Source organism: Zalophus californianus, chromosome 2 (assembly GCF_009762305.2).
Source record: "Zalophus californianus isolate mZalCal1 chromosome 2, mZalCal1.pri.v2, whole genome shotgun sequence".
NCBI classification, from domain to species: Eukaryota; Metazoa; Chordata; class Mammalia; order Carnivora; family Otariidae; genus Zalophus; species Zalophus californianus.
The window spans coordinates 189,164,845-189,183,707 of NC_045596.1; the positions used below are offsets into that span (position 1 = coordinate 189,164,845).

An 18,863-nucleotide genomic window follows, 5' to 3' on the forward strand; every position below is an offset into this window, starting at 1 on the left:
CTGCTGTCACCTGTGGTCTGAAGGCAGATGATCCTCCTTCTGACGTATCCTCAGAAGTTTAATAGGAGCCTCACACCACATCACAATGCCTACGTCGTTCACCTCACTTCATCTCTTCACAGAGCCATTTTACCCCACCCCGTATTACCACAGAAAGAAGGGTGAGTAAGGAGAGTAAGGTATTCTGAGAGACAGAGACCACATTCGCGTAACTTTTATTTTACTGTATTGTCGTAACTGTTCTATTTTATGGTCAGTTATTGTTAACCTCTTATTGCACCTAATTTATAAGTTAAACTTTATCATGGGTATGTACGCATAGGAAAAAACACAGTACATAGAAAGCTTGGTAGGATCCGTGGTTTCAGGCATCCCCTGGGGGTCTTGGGACACATGCTCTTGCAGGTCAGGGGGTCTACCATAGTGAGAAGCTTGGAAGTGGAGGCACAAGACAGGATATAGTTGCTATAACCCAGGTGTGAGGCAGGAGGGGGCTGTACAAGAAAGCTTAACAAAAAGTCATTATTTCCAGTCCCACCCCCTCTTTTTCTCTTGATGTCCATAACCATGGCAGTGGTTAACGCATCAGCTACCGGGTCCGTTTTCCTTTAACTAATAATTTAGTAATATGATATGCTCTAGGGAATAAAAATTAAAAACTGAGTTATAGTAATCTTTGTAATTTTTTTATGTATCAGCTCATAGATTACAAACTACATCAGTCACTGAAATATCCAATATTTATTTACGATAGTAATACATACTCATTCTAGCGAAATTAAAACATAGAGCTAAATACAAAGATAAAAAAATATAATCTGACCACCCAGGGATTATGTTAGTTTCCTCTCTAATCAGACAGCGTTCTTTATTCACAGAAAATTTTAAATACCCGAGGCCAAATTTTACTTTATATTTTGGATGTTTCTCTGCACTTAGCACCTACGTTTGTCACACGTTAGCTTTTTTTTTAAGATTTTATTTATTTATTTGAGAGAGAGAGAGAGAGAGAAAGACAGCATGAGAGGGGAGAGAGTCACAGGAAGAAGCAGACTCCCCACTGAGCTGGGAGCCTGATGTGGGACTCGATCCCAGGACTCCGGGATCATGACCTGAGCTGAAGGCAGTCCCTTAACCAACTGAGCAACCCAGGTGCCCCCCCCCCCCACTTTTTTGTTTTGTTTTGGAGAGGGAGGAAGAAAGTGGGGAGAGAGAGAGAATCTTAAGCAGGCTCCACGCTCAGCGCAGAGGACATGGGACTTGATCTCACAAACCTGAGATCATGACCTGAGCTGAAATCAAGAGTCAGGTGCTCAACCGACTGAGCCACCCAGGCGTCCCCATAAATTAGTTTTTAATGAAAAGATTCAAGAGGGTGGAAAGAGAAATGGAACTAACTTTACTGAAAGCCTATGATATGTCAGGTAGTTTCACCTATTTTATTTGTTTTTAATTTCAAAAAAACCTCCATGAGGTTGATATTATTTTGAGATGAAGAGACTAAGGCTCAGAGAAGTAAATTATTTGCACAAAGTGAGTGGTAGAGTCAAGATTCGAAGTGAGGTCTGCTAAACTCCAAAACTATGTGTCTTACATAGTCATCAGTAAAATCTTCAGTTTTTATTAAAAAATATTATTTTAAATTACTAAGTTTTGAGTTTGTCCAATTCATATAAAATCAGACGTGGTAAAACCCATCGAACCACACTAGAGAATCTGCTTGGCTTTCAATTTTAGGATATACAGTTATAGGTTTTTCTATAGTTATTTTTTTTTAAAGATTTTATTTGAGAGAGAGAGATACAAGTGCACTAATGAGCAGGGGGAGGGGAGGGTTAGAGGCAGAGGGAGAAGCAGGCCCCCCGCTGAGCAGGGAGCCTGACACGGGGCTCGATCCCAGGACCCTGAGGTCACCACCCGAGCTGAAGGCAGAAGCTTAACCGACTGAGCCACCCAGGTGCCCCTATACTTATTTTTATTAGAAGAAATGATGAGTTCTTACGAAATAAAGACTGCCATGGATACTATGATGCGATATTCCTTGAGTAATAATTTATACTAAATTCCTAACAGGTTTTTGTCTTTTGGTTGACTGCCACATGAAACTATTTTTAAAATACTGAATAAAGTAGTAGTCCTTTTCCCCGCGAAGATTGGTTCATATACGTGTCATATTTAAATATGAAAATGGCTCATATTTGGACTCATTCATCAAGTTCGTACATCACTAAGGTTATCATTATACTTTGTTGTTATTAATAAGTTCCATTGTTACTTTCCAAAGCTTATGTGATCTAATCTACTCAATGGTGTTGATCGTATGCAGTGCTGCTGTAAAGGGTTTTTAGCAGCTTTGATAGCATACTTGTGCTTTGAATGCTGATAAGCATAAAATGGTGCTCATCACAGAATTTTCTTTCCCCCAACCATCATCTTGGCCCAAGCATTTAGCTTTGGAAATAGTACTCAAGTTGTGACTTGCAGGGTTTCAGTTTTGCTTTGTTCCTTTCTCTGTATACTGATTTCAAGGGGTTAAGATTTTTCTCACAGAAATGATATGTGTGTGTACCGTTGTGCCAATATGTGTATTTACTTAACCAGTTAGTCCCACAGCAATTAAACAGGTGGCTCTTTTTCACAAAGAAGTTTCTTCCATTTGTAAAACAAAAGAACCAAGGTTGGTTGGATGTGCTTGAATGGGGGCAACAGTAGTTGAGATAATTGTTTTCTTGTCTCCCTATAATGTAAAAGACTGACTAATCATAACATCATAGCATCTCAGAGTTCAAGTGCCATGGAGGGCATTTACTCCAGGAGTCTTTAAATAAGAGGACCCATAGACCTAGGTATCAAGACTATGTGAAGAATTCTTTTCCTCCCTCCCTTCCTTCCCTCCCTCCCTCCCTCCATACTTTTTTCGGGAAGATTTTCAATGAGGAAAGGAGTAGTCTGCTTTAAGGGAAGTAATTTCTAGAACCTCAATAATTTCCATATGTAGACTCTCTTTACAACAGAAGGGCATACCTCTCACATATTCAGAATCTTATGATGACACACTGTCTTGAGCATAAAGCTTCTAATGCGGGGCACCTGGGTGGCTCAGTCGTTAAGCGTCTACCTTTGGCTCAGGTCATGATCCCAGGGTCCTGGTATGGAGCCCCGAATTGGGCTCCCTGCTCCGCAGGAAGCCTGCCTCTCCCTCTCCCACTCTCCCTGCTTGTGTTCCCTCTCTCGCTGTGTCTCTATCAAATAAATAAATAAAACCTTTAAAAAAAATAAAGCTTCTAATGTGCCAAAGGCAAAATTGAATGTATTTTTGTCAATGAAGCCTCCTTTATTTGAGACACCATAAAAAAAAACCCAAGTCAGGGCTTCAGTGTTTTTCCCTGTCTTGCATGTATTTCTATCAAGGACAAAGTGTGGCATTAAGAACTGGAATATTGGGCGCCTGGGTGGCTCGGTTGGTTGGGCGACTGCCTTCGGCTCAGGTCATGATCCTGGAGTCCCGGGATCGAGTCCCACATCAGGCTCCCTGCTCAGCAGGGAGTCTGCTTCTCCCTCTGACCCTCTTCCCTCTCGTGCTCTCTATCTCTCATTCTCTCTCTCTCGAATAAATAAATAAAATCTTAAAAAAAAAAGAACTGGAATATTTAAGACTGTTGGTAGGTTTTGAAGTCTGATACATCAAGAGGGAGAGAGAACAAGTTTATCTGGTGACCTCATCATCCATCCCAACCCCTGGCAGAGAATGCTTTTCACTGGCAGAAAAGTTTCATGACTATGAAGACAACATCCATAAGGTAAGAAATATTAAAGGCAGTGATGCATCATTTGATCCAACTGCCAAACTCATGACAAGGACCTGTGCTCTGTCTCTCTACTATCACCTTAGAGTAGGAATTCAGAACTGTGATGACTGTGACAAAATGTATTATTACTTTTTTTGAACTGAAGAAGTAAGTCAGACTTTTTCTGACAGAAAGTTTCATTTTAATGAGTCCTAGCTCTGCCAGTAAATTATATAGTATTTCCCATAAAGTAAATGAGGCAATTAGAGGTATTTAAAGCATATGCTACAACAAAAGCATTCAAAAGATATTATAATAACAAAGGTGAATTAAAATGAACAGAAGCTGGGGCGCCTGGATGGCTCAGTTGGTTAAGCATCTGCCTTCTGCTCAGGTCATGATCTCCTTGCTCAGCGGGGAGCCTGCTTCTCCCTCTCCCTCTGCTGCTCACCCTGCTTGTGCTCTCTCTCTCTCTGCCAAAAAAGTGAATAAAATCTTAAAAAAAATAAAATAAAATGAACAGAACTCCCATTTTCCATGTCATTCTGTGTATACCAGATTAAACAAAGCCACTAAATAAAAGAGTAACAGGCACAATTACTAGTGTTTTGCTAAGCCTTGGGAATGCTTTTTATGGGTATACTTCACAGAAGCTGAGAAATGGGTGGATTTGGAAGACTGGGTAACAAATATTTTTGAAAGCAGGTATTTGTCAGTTCTGTTCTTTCCATATGACTGACAAAGAAATGTGATGGAGCCAACAGCTTGTAGACCACTAAACACACCTTTTAGAAATAGATCACAACGTGATTCTTGACATATGACTAATAAGGATTTCAAATAGTCGAATGGCATCACTCTAAAAAAATCCTTTCCTTCCCATCTGCTTATTTTGTAGCAAGATTTCTTATATTTATATTTATAAAAAAAAGAAGTACAGGAATAAAATTGATACTGAATCATCTTCCTTTGCTTTTGTAATAAATAATATCCATCCATGACTACATGAACTCTTTGGAAAAGTCCCCATTCATCTCATTCAGAGAGGTACCTGTTTGCTTTTTATATTTAATAGTTACAAAAACAGTTCACATAGTTATATAATAATTAGGTTGATTTTAGTCAAATGTGTATAACTAATAATTATAAGCACAATTCCATACAAAAGAAAACAGGTTTTTAAAATATTTATGAGTCTTATGGTTGCAGGAAATACGTTTTAATTTAAATGTGTATTCCTATTTTGTCTTAAGGCACAAGAACTAAATAGTTTGGAGATCATGTACCTAGTCTAGCTTTTCCTCTGAAATAGGACTCTCACTTTAAAGTGCCCATCCACTTCTATTTGCTTCCGATTGTTACACCACTTAGAATGAATTTATTTTGGGGCGTGTGGGCGGCTCAGTCAGTTAAGCACCTGCCTTCAGCTCAGGTCATGATCCCAGGGTCCTGGGATCGAGCCCCATGTCAGGTTCCCCACTCAGCGGAGAGCCTGCTTCTCCTTCTCCCTCTCCCCCCCACACCCCCGATCATGCTCTCTCTCTAATAAATAAAATCTTAAAAAAAAGAATTTATTTTGAATTAAAGCCTTACGACGTGTCTTTTCTAAAAGGCAGATGCAGACCTGACCTCTCATTATAATCAGTGATGTAGTGGGACATGGCTGACTTTACTTAAATCCACTGAGCCAGCAGCTTAGGTTAGTGTAACATTCTTGCTGAAGCTTCCAGTGTGAATGTCAGGGGACTGTAGTTGTGTGAAGGTGCTTTGACTTTCTAAATTCTGCACTACTGCTTTTCAAGTCCTGGCTCTTCTCTCATTTGGCCAAGTCAAGTGTGGTCATTCCTGTTAGCGTTTTCAAATGCTCCTTATTGGTTGGCACCACACCTGGAAGTCAGTGAGCCACTGACACAGTTTGATAAACTTGTAAATACTCGAGCAACCTTTTCGTCTGAAGCTTATCCGTCCTCCCAGATAGAAGCCTGGACACAGATGTCTTTCATCATGTCCTGAATTCCAGAACACTTTGGCTTCAGAGGAAATAAAAGGAGGGACAGTTCTGGTGCTCTCTATCCTCCCTCACCGAGATCACTTCATACTTAAGCCCCCGGAGCCTGAACTTGGGAATGATCATAGGAAATGGGAAGGTTGTTTGTAGGCTTTACTAAGAGAGAAAGGAGGAAAAATGGAGGAAAAAATAGACAGGACAGCAGAGCGCCCTATAGGTATTCTAAACTCAAAGCGTGTAGGTTAGGAATCAAACCAATTAAAGCCTTCACAGTAAGAGTGAGGTGTACCATGTCTTCAAACACAATAGGGTATCATCTTGAAGATTTTTTTCCAACGCGTCCTGTTGCGTCTGATTGTGGGAACCACTAGCAGTCTTTTTACTTACTAACTGTGAACTTCCCTTTCATCAGTAAGTATGTGTCCCAACAGTCTCAGTGTCTTAAAACACGGTTGTCAGAGTGCGAACACATAAAGAGACCACATCCCCAAAGCTATTGTTACTCCTCTCCCTCTTAGGTGATCCCCTGTTTATAGGAAAATGGTTCAAGAAATTTTTTCAGTAACACTGGCATTTTTCAGATACTGCATTAACCATGCGTTGACCTTTGAGATATTGTATAAATAATAATTTACCCAACCCTAGATGTTATAAGGACAAAATGGAACACTTAAATCATACTGGTAATTAGGAGGTTTGGTATCTGCCTGAAAATTATTTTGTGACATCAGAAAAAACAGAGAGAGCAAAATACTATTTTGCCATTCCATATCATGAATCTGCTGCCTGCACATAATGTGAGTAAACAAGCCCATAATTATTAAAGACATCCAACTGTAGAAGCCTAACGCAATTGTTGAGGAGGGTGAATGATGATATCATCTGAAGCTCCACGGAGGCACTAATAATTAAGATGTCAGGAAGCAAGGGCAGGCATTTACAATCAATAGCCCACCCTACACTTCTATGACTTAACCTTGGATTCACACCCTGACTTTGAGATCTCTGAGAGAACGTATCTTTTTTTTTTTTTTTAAGATTTTTATTTATTTATTTGACAGAGAAAGAGACAGCGAGAGAGGGAACACAAGCAGGGGGAGTGGGAGAGGGAGAAGCAGGCTTCCCGCCGAGCAGGGAGCCCAATTGCGGGGCTTGATGCCAGGACCCTGGGATCATGACCGAGCAGAAGACAGACGCCCAACGACTGAGCCACCCAGGTGCCCCAGGACATATCTTTTTATAAACAACCACATGCCATAACTTAACATTGTGGACACAGAGTGTGACATCACAAGCGAAGTGAAATAAAACATAACTACCTTGCAAACATAGTTTAATGAACAAAATCAATACAGCACCTAAGTAAGGAACTATTGCACATGGCAACACAAAGTGTATAAACAATATAATATTGAATAAAACGCAAGGCACCTGCAGCTCTGATAGCCCATTTCTTCAAATCATAGTCAATCTTTAACTTCTATAAAATTTGATTCTCTGAAATTGTCCAGTGTTTGAGGATATTCATACATGATGAACAATAATATAAAGTTTAAAAGCATTGGAATTATTTTGTTTAAACAGGATGAATCATATATATGTGTGTGTATACATACACACATATATATGTAGTTTTTAAATTCGTACTCAGACAAAAGGAGTTGAAAAATTTTTTGTTCATAACTAATTGATGTAAAACATTATATTAGTTTCAGAAGTACAATAAAATGACCTGACATTTGTACACAATGTGAAGTAATCACCATAGGGAGTCTTGTTATTTTTTAACATTAACAATTATGTAATTAATATAATTACAACTTTTTTCTTGTGATGAGAACTTCTAAGATCTACTCTCTTAGTGAGGGAAACAAACCATAAGAGACTCTTAATGATAGAGGATAGAGAACAAACTGAAGGTTGATGGAGGGAGGTGGGTGGCGGACGGGCTAGATGGGGGATGGGCATTAAGGAGGGCACTGTGATGAGCACCGGGTGTTGTATGTAAATGATGAATCACTGAATTGTACTCCAGAAACCAATATTGCACTCTATGTTCACTAACTAAAATTAAGAAAAAAAAGATCTACTCTCTTAGCAACTTTCAAAAATCCAATACATTATTATTACCTATGATCACCATGCTATACATTATACCCCATAACTTATTTATTTATTTTATAACTGGAAGTGTGTACAAAAGCAGTGGTTGGTTTTTTTTGCTTTTTTTTTTTTTTTTTTTGATTGGAGAAGTAATTTGCCAGAGTTATACTAGCCAAAATTTATGGCTTTTTGTCTTATATGATCCCAAACTATTCTATGCTAAATTTTGGCATTTGTCTTATTGTTCCTTTCAAATAAAGTAGTATTGAAATATCCTGCCACAGTACCCTCTGTTTTTCCCTACTAGGTATGCATTTGCCAACTCATTGTAATTGCCTGCTTGATTTCTATCTTGCCTAGCAATTCACATGCTCTGAGAACAACTGTGATTATCTTTTATTTTTTTTCACTGCTATACTCTCAAAGCCTTGCTCTGTGCCATGGCATGTAATATATGCTCAATAAATAACTGTACAATACTATGCATTCAAAGGAATATTAAGGGTAAGATTCCTTTCATAAAATCCAAATAACTAATAATAAGGATTTCCATCACTACTATTTTTTTTCCAGATTTTATTTACTTGACAGAGAAAGACACAGCGAGAGAGGGAACACAAGCAGGGGGAGTGGGAGAGGGAGAAGCAGGCTTCTGCCGAGCAGGGAGCCCGAGGTGGGACTCCATCCCAGGACCCTGGGATCATGACCTGAGCTGAAGGCAGATGCTAAACGACTGAGCCACCCAGGCGCCCCTCCGTCATTACTTTAGAGAATAATCTTGATGCTGATTTAAAATGTATCTTCTTAAAAATCTAGCTACAAATTACAAGTGCATGATCTGGAACTCTGTTAAAAAGAGTGAACTAATAATTTTTGTCATGTATCAAATACCTGTCATGTTCCAATCACTGCCTGGCAGCCTACATGCATGATTTGATTTAAACCTCAGTACTACTGCGTGGAGAAACAGGAGGTTAGGGAAGGTCATTTATGTAAAGCCACCCAGTAAGTGACAGCGTTTCAATACTTAACCAAATCTACCAAGATTTGCTCTGTGTATACTTTGCAAGGCACAGTGTTGGGCTCTTTACATACTTTATAGCCTTTAGTTGTACTATTTTCACCTATTCACTTGACAAATACTAACTGAGCACCTTTTACATGTCTATCACTGGGCTGAGGACTTGGGACAAAGCAGTGGAAAACAGATATGATCTGTGCTTCATACTCTAGCAACGAAGTATGAAGTAATGTAGTAATGAATTACTACATTAAGTAGGAATAGTGATAGCCACTTACCATTTTTCAAGCATTTATTACATACTACACACTGTTTCAAGTATTTCCATTGAATCCTTAAGACTGTTCTAATGATGAGAAAACTTAAGGCCAAAGAAGCTATATATATATATATATATATATATATATATATATATATACCTTGTCCCAAGTAACAAAGCCATTAATGATCAGAACTAGGATGTGAAGCCAGGTGGGTTGGCTTAAAAGCCTATACTCTATCTGCCTCCTATACTGTTTCTATATTAGAGTATGGTGTGATGAACAGCCAGATTGTGGAGAGCCCTGTAAATCATTTAAAGGCATCTGACGGAGTCTAGGTCACTGGAGCGGTTCAGGCGGGGTCCTGATATCTCAAATGTGTGTTTGAAGATTCTGTGAGCAAGACTAGAGACAAAACAGCCCAGACAGAAGGTGGCTTCTACAATCCAGGTGAGAGATGATGGATCCAAGAGATACTGTGGGGTTAGAACTGACAGGACTAGAGAACTTATTGAACCTGGAGGTGAGAGAGTAGGAGGAGCCAGACATGACTCCTGAACTTCTGGCCCAGGTAAGTAGGTGAATGACGATGCCATTTCTTGACCCAAAAGCCCCAAAGGAGAGGCAAATTTGGAAAGAGAGATGATATGGCGACTGTGTTTTCCGAAAGATGGCTACCACAATATCCTCCATCGCACATGCTCTCATGAAATGAATCCCTGCCATTTCCCCACGCAAGACAGGGTTTAATTCTCCTTCCCGCGAATCTGGGCTGATCTTACTGACTTTCTTGACCAACAGGATGTAATGGAAGTGACATCCTCAAGTGTCCAATATTGTAGGAGCTGAGAAGGCTTGTAACTTCTGTGTGGGTCTCTTGGAATGCTCCCTCTTGGGACACTTCTCTTCAGAACCAGCTGCTATGCTCTGAGAATTCCAAGCCCCATGGAATGCTCTGGTCAGCAGCCACAGCTGAGTTCTAGCCAACACCCGCACCAAGTGCCAGCCATGAGAGTGAGCCACCTTGGACTTCCAGCTCAGTGGAGCTTTCAAACAGCCCCAGCTGACATCTGAAAGCAACTGCACGAAAACACCCAAGCACCATCACCAGAATTTCCCAGTCAATCTACAGAATCAGGAGAGGTGATATCAACTGTTCTCTTAAGCCACTGAATCTGGATGTGGCTTATTATGCAGTAACAGAGAACTAAAGTAGTCAAATGGGTTCAGTTTTAGACCTGTGAAGTTTGAGGAGCTTGGAAGACACCCAGGTGGAGAAGTTCCAAAGGGCCTTGGATAGGTTTTGCATAGGGATGTCTGGAGCTCAAAGAGAGAAATATCTACACCTCACATATTGATTTGGGAGTAGGTAAAATGTACCATAGCACACAGCATACAGAATGTGACCGAAGCCTGGAGAGCTGTTAAGAGAACCCAGAGGAATCATATTCCAAAAAAGAGCAGAGTCCTGAGTAACGGCAATGTTGAGGGATCAGACAGAGAAAGATGAGTCAACTCAACAAACTGAGAAGTCACTGCCAAAGAGTCAGGAAGAGAGCCAAGGTGAATGCGGTATCACAGAAGCTAAGAGAAAAGAGCATTTCAATTAGGAGGGATAGGTTAACAATTATATGCTACCAAGAACTCCAATATGATAAAGATGGAAGCGTATTCACAGATGCTACCAACATAGCAACTGATAACCCAAGAAGACATCGGTTTCAATGCACTGTGGTAGAGAACAGCTATGAGAAAGCGGTTGTATAGAAAGCGAAGAAATGAATATAGCGAATACAGATGCTGTGCTCATGAAGGCTGGATGTGAAGGGAGAAGGGGCAAATAGGGTAGAGCTGTGGGAGAAGGGAGAGTCAAGGGGTTTTTGGCTTTTTTTAAAAAGACATTGAGAGGCCTCCATAGGTTCACGTGTTGACGGAAGGTGTCAACAGTGGGCAAATTTGGAAGATATGGAACAGGATCAAGAGTGCTCATGGAAAGATTAGCCTTGAATACAGGGCAAAGAGTGGAAGTACAGATCCAGACATGCAGAGGAATGAGGATTTTGATTTTAAGAAATTAAGAGAACCTTCCTGGGGAGGTTTCTATCTGTGGTTGAAGAGAAGGGCCCATCTGTTGAGAGAGCGGGGATTCTGAGGGCAGTAGGAAGATGTGGAACAATGTGGAAGAGAGTTTGTAAGGGAACAAAAGTAGGGCGGCCAGACTGTTGGAGTCAGTGAGCCAGGAGATGGGTATTATGATTCCCTCTTTACACATGAGGAAATTGAGGCTCCGAGAGGTTAAGTAACTTGCTCAAGGTTACAAAGTAAATAAATGAAGGAGCTAGGATCTGAATATAGGCCTGTGTCATTCTTTCCAGTACATTAGGCTAAATGAATTCCTTGGTCCCAGGGAATAATTTTAATTTCTGGAAAGAGACTGGTATTGGAAGTTGAAAAGGCCTCATTCTCACCTCTACATTCACACTGTCCACTTCCATCAGTTTTGCCTGAGACCCCACACTTCTGATATCTCATCTTTAAAAGTGGCAGTCAAAGATGGCCTTGTGGAATATAATAGAAATTCTTCTTTTATATACTAAATACCACGTAGAAGCTTCCATTCAAATGGGCTTACAAGCTAGCTTGGAGTTTCCTGATGCCTTAACAGCATGAGTGTTCCTTAGAACACTATTTATAAAATAAGAATGAAATAGGACTGCATAAACAAAAGTACTGTATTTAGAAGCCGTGACTCAATTGTCTCATTATGTTTAGCACAGTTAATTCTCCTAATGAGCTTTGTTCTGAATTCTAAGGCTCTCTTAAGGGTGGTGATCTCGAATTTCTAAAGAGATGATGTGATAGGCTTCTCTGGATAAAGCTGAGGTTGTGGACGATGGTGTCTGGACAGTGCAGGATCATCACAGGGGTTTAAAAGCTGTGATTTTCAGGTACCTCCTCTGTCTTGTAAATATAGTCCCCTCCTGCCCCCCTGAACCCCGTGACTGCAAGTATTTAAGAGATACATACCAAGAATCTTTACTTGGAAAAACGGAAATAAGAATTCCTTATAATTTAGGGTTTTTTTTGGGGGGGGTGCTATCCGAGAAATAATAAAGAGGACAAGTGACTACTAATTAGGTCCCACTTTGTGGACAAGGTCTGAGCCCAGAGACAGCCTTCCTTTCCGTAAGGAGGAATGACTATGAATCCCCAGTCCAGCTGACAGCTGGAGGATCAGTTTTTCTCCAGAGTTCCTAACTCATCCTGGGGCATCTGGTGGCTGTTCCTTATGTGGGGGGCTTCTTTACAAGGCTAGAAAATAGGTTCTTTGCTTCCGTGTATATACAGTCCGACAGGCTCATGTGAGTCAACTGTCCGCAGTGCATTCTATGATCACGTGGGGGAACTCCAGTCTCTCCTAGAGGAGGGGACTTTCAGAGCAGTGTTACTGAAACTGTGGACCACCATCCTTTGTAAACCGTGAAATTTTGTGTCAACCAGCACTTGTATAAATGGGAAATGCAGCAGAGTGAGAAAACCAGGGTGCATGTCACAAAACGAAGAGAAGCACTATTTTGGGAACGTATTTCAGATGGGTATGTGCATGGGTCTGTGGATTTTGACATAATGTGGATTTCTTACTGCAGTCATAGAGAAGAGTTTAAAACTCTATTAACTCCACAGAATTTCTGAAGCCGTATGTACATGATGGGTTTTTTTTTTTTTAAGATTTTATTTATTTGACAGAGAGAGAGAAAGAGAGTACAAGCAGGGGGAGCCGCAGAGGGAGAGGGAGAGCAGGCTCTCCACCGAGCAGGGAGCCCGATGCGGGGCTCGATCCAGGACCCCGGGATCATGACCTGAGCCGAAGGCAGACGCTTAACCGACTGAGCCACCCAGGCGCCCCCATGATGTTCTTTCAAATGATCCCAGGCAGTTCATTCCAGGGTTGTCCTGAAATCTTCTTCTAGGATCTGAACCATGAAAGCACCCTGACCAAGGTTACAAAGTAAACAGGTGAAGAAGCTAAGGATTTGAACATGGTTTATGGGAGCTGAGGAATGCTGCCGATTCAAGCAGAGAAGGTACTCCCCGGCAGAATACCAGGAACCAGCATGAGGCTGGGGGAGCATCTCTCAATCCGTAGCTCTCTTAGTATTATGCTGCTTAAGTATTGTGAAACTAATTAGCTGCGCTCTATTTCCATCTTAACCATGATAAAAGGTTAGGATGTTGTAAAACTAAACATATCTACAATAAGCCTTTCTCTTTTTAGTCTAATTTCTTGAGTCTAAAAAAAGTTCCCTCCACGTGTGGTTAGTATGTGCCATCAGGCTCTTTTCATAGAAACCATCCGCTTTAAGAGACAGGCTACATTTTAATCTACAGAAACCCAAAATAAACACTCTTAAGCGGTTCATCTGTTATCAGTGTATAAAAAATTAAACAATTGTTTACTTAATTGCAATTTCCCCCACCTACAGTTTTCATTACTAATACGTTACCACTTATAGTTTCTTGGAACATGTGGAGCTTTATATCAAAAGGCTCCATACAGGTGTGGGGCAAAGGGTATTTATTATTACCATGAAAATCTAACATCTTATAAAATTCCTCAGTCTCCCTAAGAAGGAAGAGAAATGCCATAAATTATTGTTGTTAAAATAAAACAGAAGATGAGAAAACAGAGAACAGAAAAATGATAAAGGCATTAGTCATAGTGAATGGGGACATGTCAAATGGCAGCATATATATATATATATATATATAAAAACATAAATATATTTATGTTATCTATAAATACACAATAGCTTCTTTTTAGTCTTGCAAAGAAACTAGCCACATGAGGACGGACATAATTGATGCCAAAGCAGAATACAAATACATGAGATAAGAAGAAACAAAGGGGGAAGAAAAGCTTGGGAAATGCTTAAAGGCAGACAATATATTTATGTGACAAAAAAAGGTATCTTGATCCGGTTGCTTTGAGATATAAAATATTATGACATTTTGCAAAAAGTCAGAGATTGCCAAGGGTCAAAATACACACACACATCAAAATAATGGACAAGTACATATAATATAAATATACACAGGTAGATATACATTTTCCTGGGTGTTTATGTGGAAAAATGAAAGGAAGCATTCTCAAGCTTCTTAAATTGTTTTTAATTCAGAACCAAATGATCTGAAAGTCTGTTAGCCCAAAGTGCAAACTTTTGAAGGTTTACAGAAAGGACAAGCAGAGGAAAGGTCAATAAATTATAATCCTTTAATGTGTCTTGTATTTGAAAGCTTTTAAAACAAAATTCATATAGTATTCCAACTCCACATGCTAGTTGAATGAAAAAAGCTTAATACACCCAAGATATAATACATGAGATGATGTACTGAAGTACAGCCTATTTACAGACTAAAAATAAGACAAAATACACACTTGCAGAGGGAAAGCCGGAAAAGCCTAGCCATCAAATCAGAAGGCAGAAAATCGTATTATTCCTATAATAAAAATGTGAACTTCCAATCTTTCAAGTAAATGAATAAAAACCCCTCATTAAAAGATGACATCTGTATTTCAAAATCTTTTCCCTCTCCCAGATATAGCTGGATGTGACATGGATAAAAATAAATTTATGGAAAAGAGATGTTAAAAGAAACACACAAGACACATAATTCTTTCTCTTACCATTGTCGCCAGAAGGTAATGATACAGTGTTTGTTGGCATAGTATCAGAATTCACTTTTCCATTCTCAAATGTGTCATTTTCAGTCTGCTGTAACTGCCAGTTGAGGCCAAAGAGATGCATTGCTGGGAGCAAAGAATACAAGTTGTTTAAAGCTCTGCTGTTTTTAAGCAGTATAGCAAATGGTAAACATGTTTATAACAAGATTCACATGTAAAGTGAAAATTTCCATGTTCTGAAATGCCAAAGATAATTGCACATAAAAATTAGAAAGGAAACCGTTCCCCAAACAAATGCAGCTTAGGTAGCAATGCTGTGCAATATAGGTACCAGGAGGCTCTTAGGAATGAATGATTATTTGCTCTGCTCTGAGTTCCACTGCCCTCTGTCATTTAGGTAAGTGGTCGAATGCTCTGTAGCAGCATCCGCCAAACCTGCTTGAGCTCAGGCCACTTGCACACGTGGAATACTTAGTTGCAACATCTGTAGATTCTCAAGAAACATGATGCTGTTCACTTGGATTACGGTAAAAAGTAACAATTGGTCTCCCAGATAAATTTGCTGGCATATGAAATGATCAGAATGGATTTATATGCACAAAATATAGTAATATTTGAATATTCTAGATTTAAGATGTGTTTATGACATTCAATTCATCAACGGCACAGATGAAGCAACATGCTGTGTCAGGTTAATTTCATGTAGAGTTTCTGATGTGGGTATGATAATCTTACAAATTTATAAAAATTTTGTAAACGGATTTACTAATTTTCTTTATTTGAAATATTTAGAAAATAGACAACTATAAGACTTTATACATTTACAAATGTAATATACTTAAAATTTTTTATATTATTTTTCTTAATTTATTTGAAATACTTACAAGAATAATCCCTGTGATATTGACCACTAACGCTCAACTAAACTTTCATTTGTGTTCCACAGAATACAGTTTCAGAATTAATCCCTAAGGAGGCTAAATAACCCTAGGGAAACCCAGGGATGATCATATGACCGTATCACGAAAGATTTTTTTGGACATTGTTTGACATTTCACCATATATATGTGGAATTTACCAGAGAGGTGAAGAAAGACATAGTGTTTAAGAAGTATTGTTAGAAATAGTGTGATGACTACCACTGTCAAAAGGCAAGCCCTTATTAAATATGTAATATATGTAGTAACACAATTAAATTGGCTGTGTAAAGAGCAGGGGCTTTAGGTGGCGTTAGATTTTGGTCTAATCTTCAATTTAGAATTTAACCTTGGACAAATGATGGAATATTATTAACATTCGTTTTACTTAAAAAGTGAGGTTGGTTAAACCTACCTTACTTAATTGATGTGAAATTTCTAGACAGGATAGGTCTATGGGGGTATATCATGGACAGCTGGTACATAGCAGGACCGTTCTTAGTACATAGGGATTTCATTTATTTATTGACTCTAGATGACTGAACTATTTTTTTAAAGATTTTTTTTTTTTTTATTTATGAGAGACAGAGAGAGAGAGAGGCAGAGGGAGAAGTAGGTTCCCCATGGAGCAGGGAGCCCAACGCGGGGCTAGATCCCAGGGCCCTGGGATCACAACCTGAGCTGAAGGCAGACGCTTAACCGACTGAGCCACCCGGGTGCCCCTAGATTACTGAACTCTTTGAAGTCACCTGACCAGACCACGCTGCCTCTCAATAAATAGTTCCTTCTGTCTGTAAGGCTCTTCATCCACTGTAAAATACCCATTCATCGCTCAGATGGTAGACACCAACTTTGTGGGGTAGCCTTCCCTGACTGGGTCAAGCATCTCTCCCAAGACTGCTTTCATTCACTTTTGTACCTCATTTACCTTATCTGGTGCCCAATACCTAGTAGTCTTAATAAGTGTCTGTAGGTAAATGAAATCGACGTTCTGATGTTTGCAAATCTAAGAAAACACTGTTGTGGATAAAAATATAGTAACTGAAGGGAACAGTAAATAAATATAAAACAAATAAGTAAATGGCCAAGAATAGAGTGTGATCTTATTAATAAATAATGACTATATTAGCATAATGGTATATGAAAAGCAGTTGAGTGAAAGTCCACTAGTACTTTATATAATTAAAGTTTTAAAAAAAAGATTCAATAGTTTGCGGGTATTCTACACGTTTTACATTCTTTTGTTAACCACTCCTGATATAAAATTATGCTATAATAAGAAACACAGCGAACACATACAAACATAGTTACATCTACTCTGTATATTTTTAACAAATGTATATACTCCCCTTCTTAAATTATAATCTGGCAGCAATTCCTTTCAAGCTCTGGTTTTTTTAAGGATTGAGATATAGGTTATAGAATCCTTGAATTCACAAATTGTCAACTTGTAAGGAGGTATAACTTCATATGTCATTTTGCATTAAATTACATAGTGTTTGAGTAGCAAAATGTCAGGAGCTTTCTAAACATTTATCACTTCATACATTTTTTTCAAGGTTTTAGGTATTTCAGCAATTTTTGAATAAAATAATGGGAACTTGTTCTGCATACAGTAAAAGCTTTGACAGACATACTTTGGCATAGTGATGATAAATATTCCAAAAGGGTCAAAGTTTCTAACAAAATAATTTATCATCATTGTGAGCTTTTATGTAACATAAAAAGTCTTCCTGAATGATAGATTTGCTTATATTAGTGGTTTTAATAGACTTTGAAGAAGAGAGAGAATCCACGGGATCCTGCACAGATGTCAAATGTGAGAAAGTAATGCTATGTTTCTGTTTGGAAAGCTATTTATTTATTTTTTTTGCCAGATGGGCAATAGCTTTATTATATATTTTCTTCTTAGAGTAAATCTCAATAAAATGAAATCCCAGTCTATTTAAGATGCTGTATAATGAGAACCATATCAAATAATATTATATCTTGTTTAACACTGCATTGAAAACAGAGACCAACGAGTTGTTTGGTCTTGGGATATTATGTACTTTGAAAATCTTGGCGTTCGGTATTTAGCAATGCTCTTGACACTCATTATGCGTAACTTGAGATTTTTCTACAAATACGGGGTGTTAGTAAAACTGACTCCAAAAATGAGAGAGGGGGAGACCAAGGGAGGCAGCAAACTCGTAAAAGTAAAAAAATGCTACAGTAATTTCTGAGCACTTGCACAATAGTGCTGTATGGGAAGGTCTTGGCAGACAAATCAGGGAAAATCAGTGAAATAAAATACATATGTAAATACAGCAGGATGAGCCCAATTCTTCAATACCCGAGTTGGAAAGCAAGATTTGAACCCACGGGAGGGCCTGTGGCACCACTACTCGTGAATAGTGAAAATCGATCCTTGGTGTACCCAGAGTGTCAAGGAGTGGCTGGGAGCTCTGTGCCCCTTCGGGGTCCCTCACCCCTCTGGGCACATAGTTTAGGTGAGGAGTTATCGGCCGGCAGCAATGTTGTTCTTGTGTTGGTGTTAGGACATCACGATGCAGTATTTCTTTTTTAAGAGAAAACATTCATTAAGCACTTATTATATATCAAATGTTGTGCTAGTGTTTCACCTGCTTTATCTCATTTAATCTTCATGGAGACTCCACTGAATACTTACTGCTATTAACTTTTTTTTCATTTTAAATCGGAGAAAATTGAGGCTTTGGGGGAGCTTAAGGTTTCAAGCAGGCAAACAGTAGACCTTGCCCTTTAACCCAGACCTTCTGATCACAAAGGGCTTAGCCCAATACACCTGTCTGTTCTCCCAGGGGGCCGAGGAATGTGAAAATCTGTACCGAAGGAAGTGAAATGTACCTTCAGTGAGGGCCACAGGATAGATAAGGTTTTTCTACTAGATCTAGAAAACGGAAGGCAGAGATAGTATTTGGTGGCGGAGGATGGGCAAAGATTCCTCTAAGTAACATTTGTGTAATGCAGGCATGGTTCTTCTGGACAAGAACTTCTCCACTCCACTCTTCTGTAGAAGAAAATTTTATAGTAATATGATTAAGGATGAAAATTCACGACAG

At 39.1% G+C, this 18,863-nt stretch overlaps 1 protein-coding gene across 1 annotated transcript in view; it reads right to left on the reverse strand.

Annotated features, from left to right (window-relative positions):
• Positions 1-18,863, reverse strand: part of TENM3 (teneurin transmembrane protein 3) — a 1,257,915-nt gene that overhangs the window by 124,823 nt on the left and 1,114,229 nt on the right. Inside the window, exon 9 of the mRNA XM_027598498.2 lies at positions 14,867-14,989. Coding sequence (XP_027454299.1) covers positions 14,867-14,989 — 123 coding nt within the window. The remainder of the gene's footprint in view (positions 1-14,866; positions 14,990-18,863) is intronic.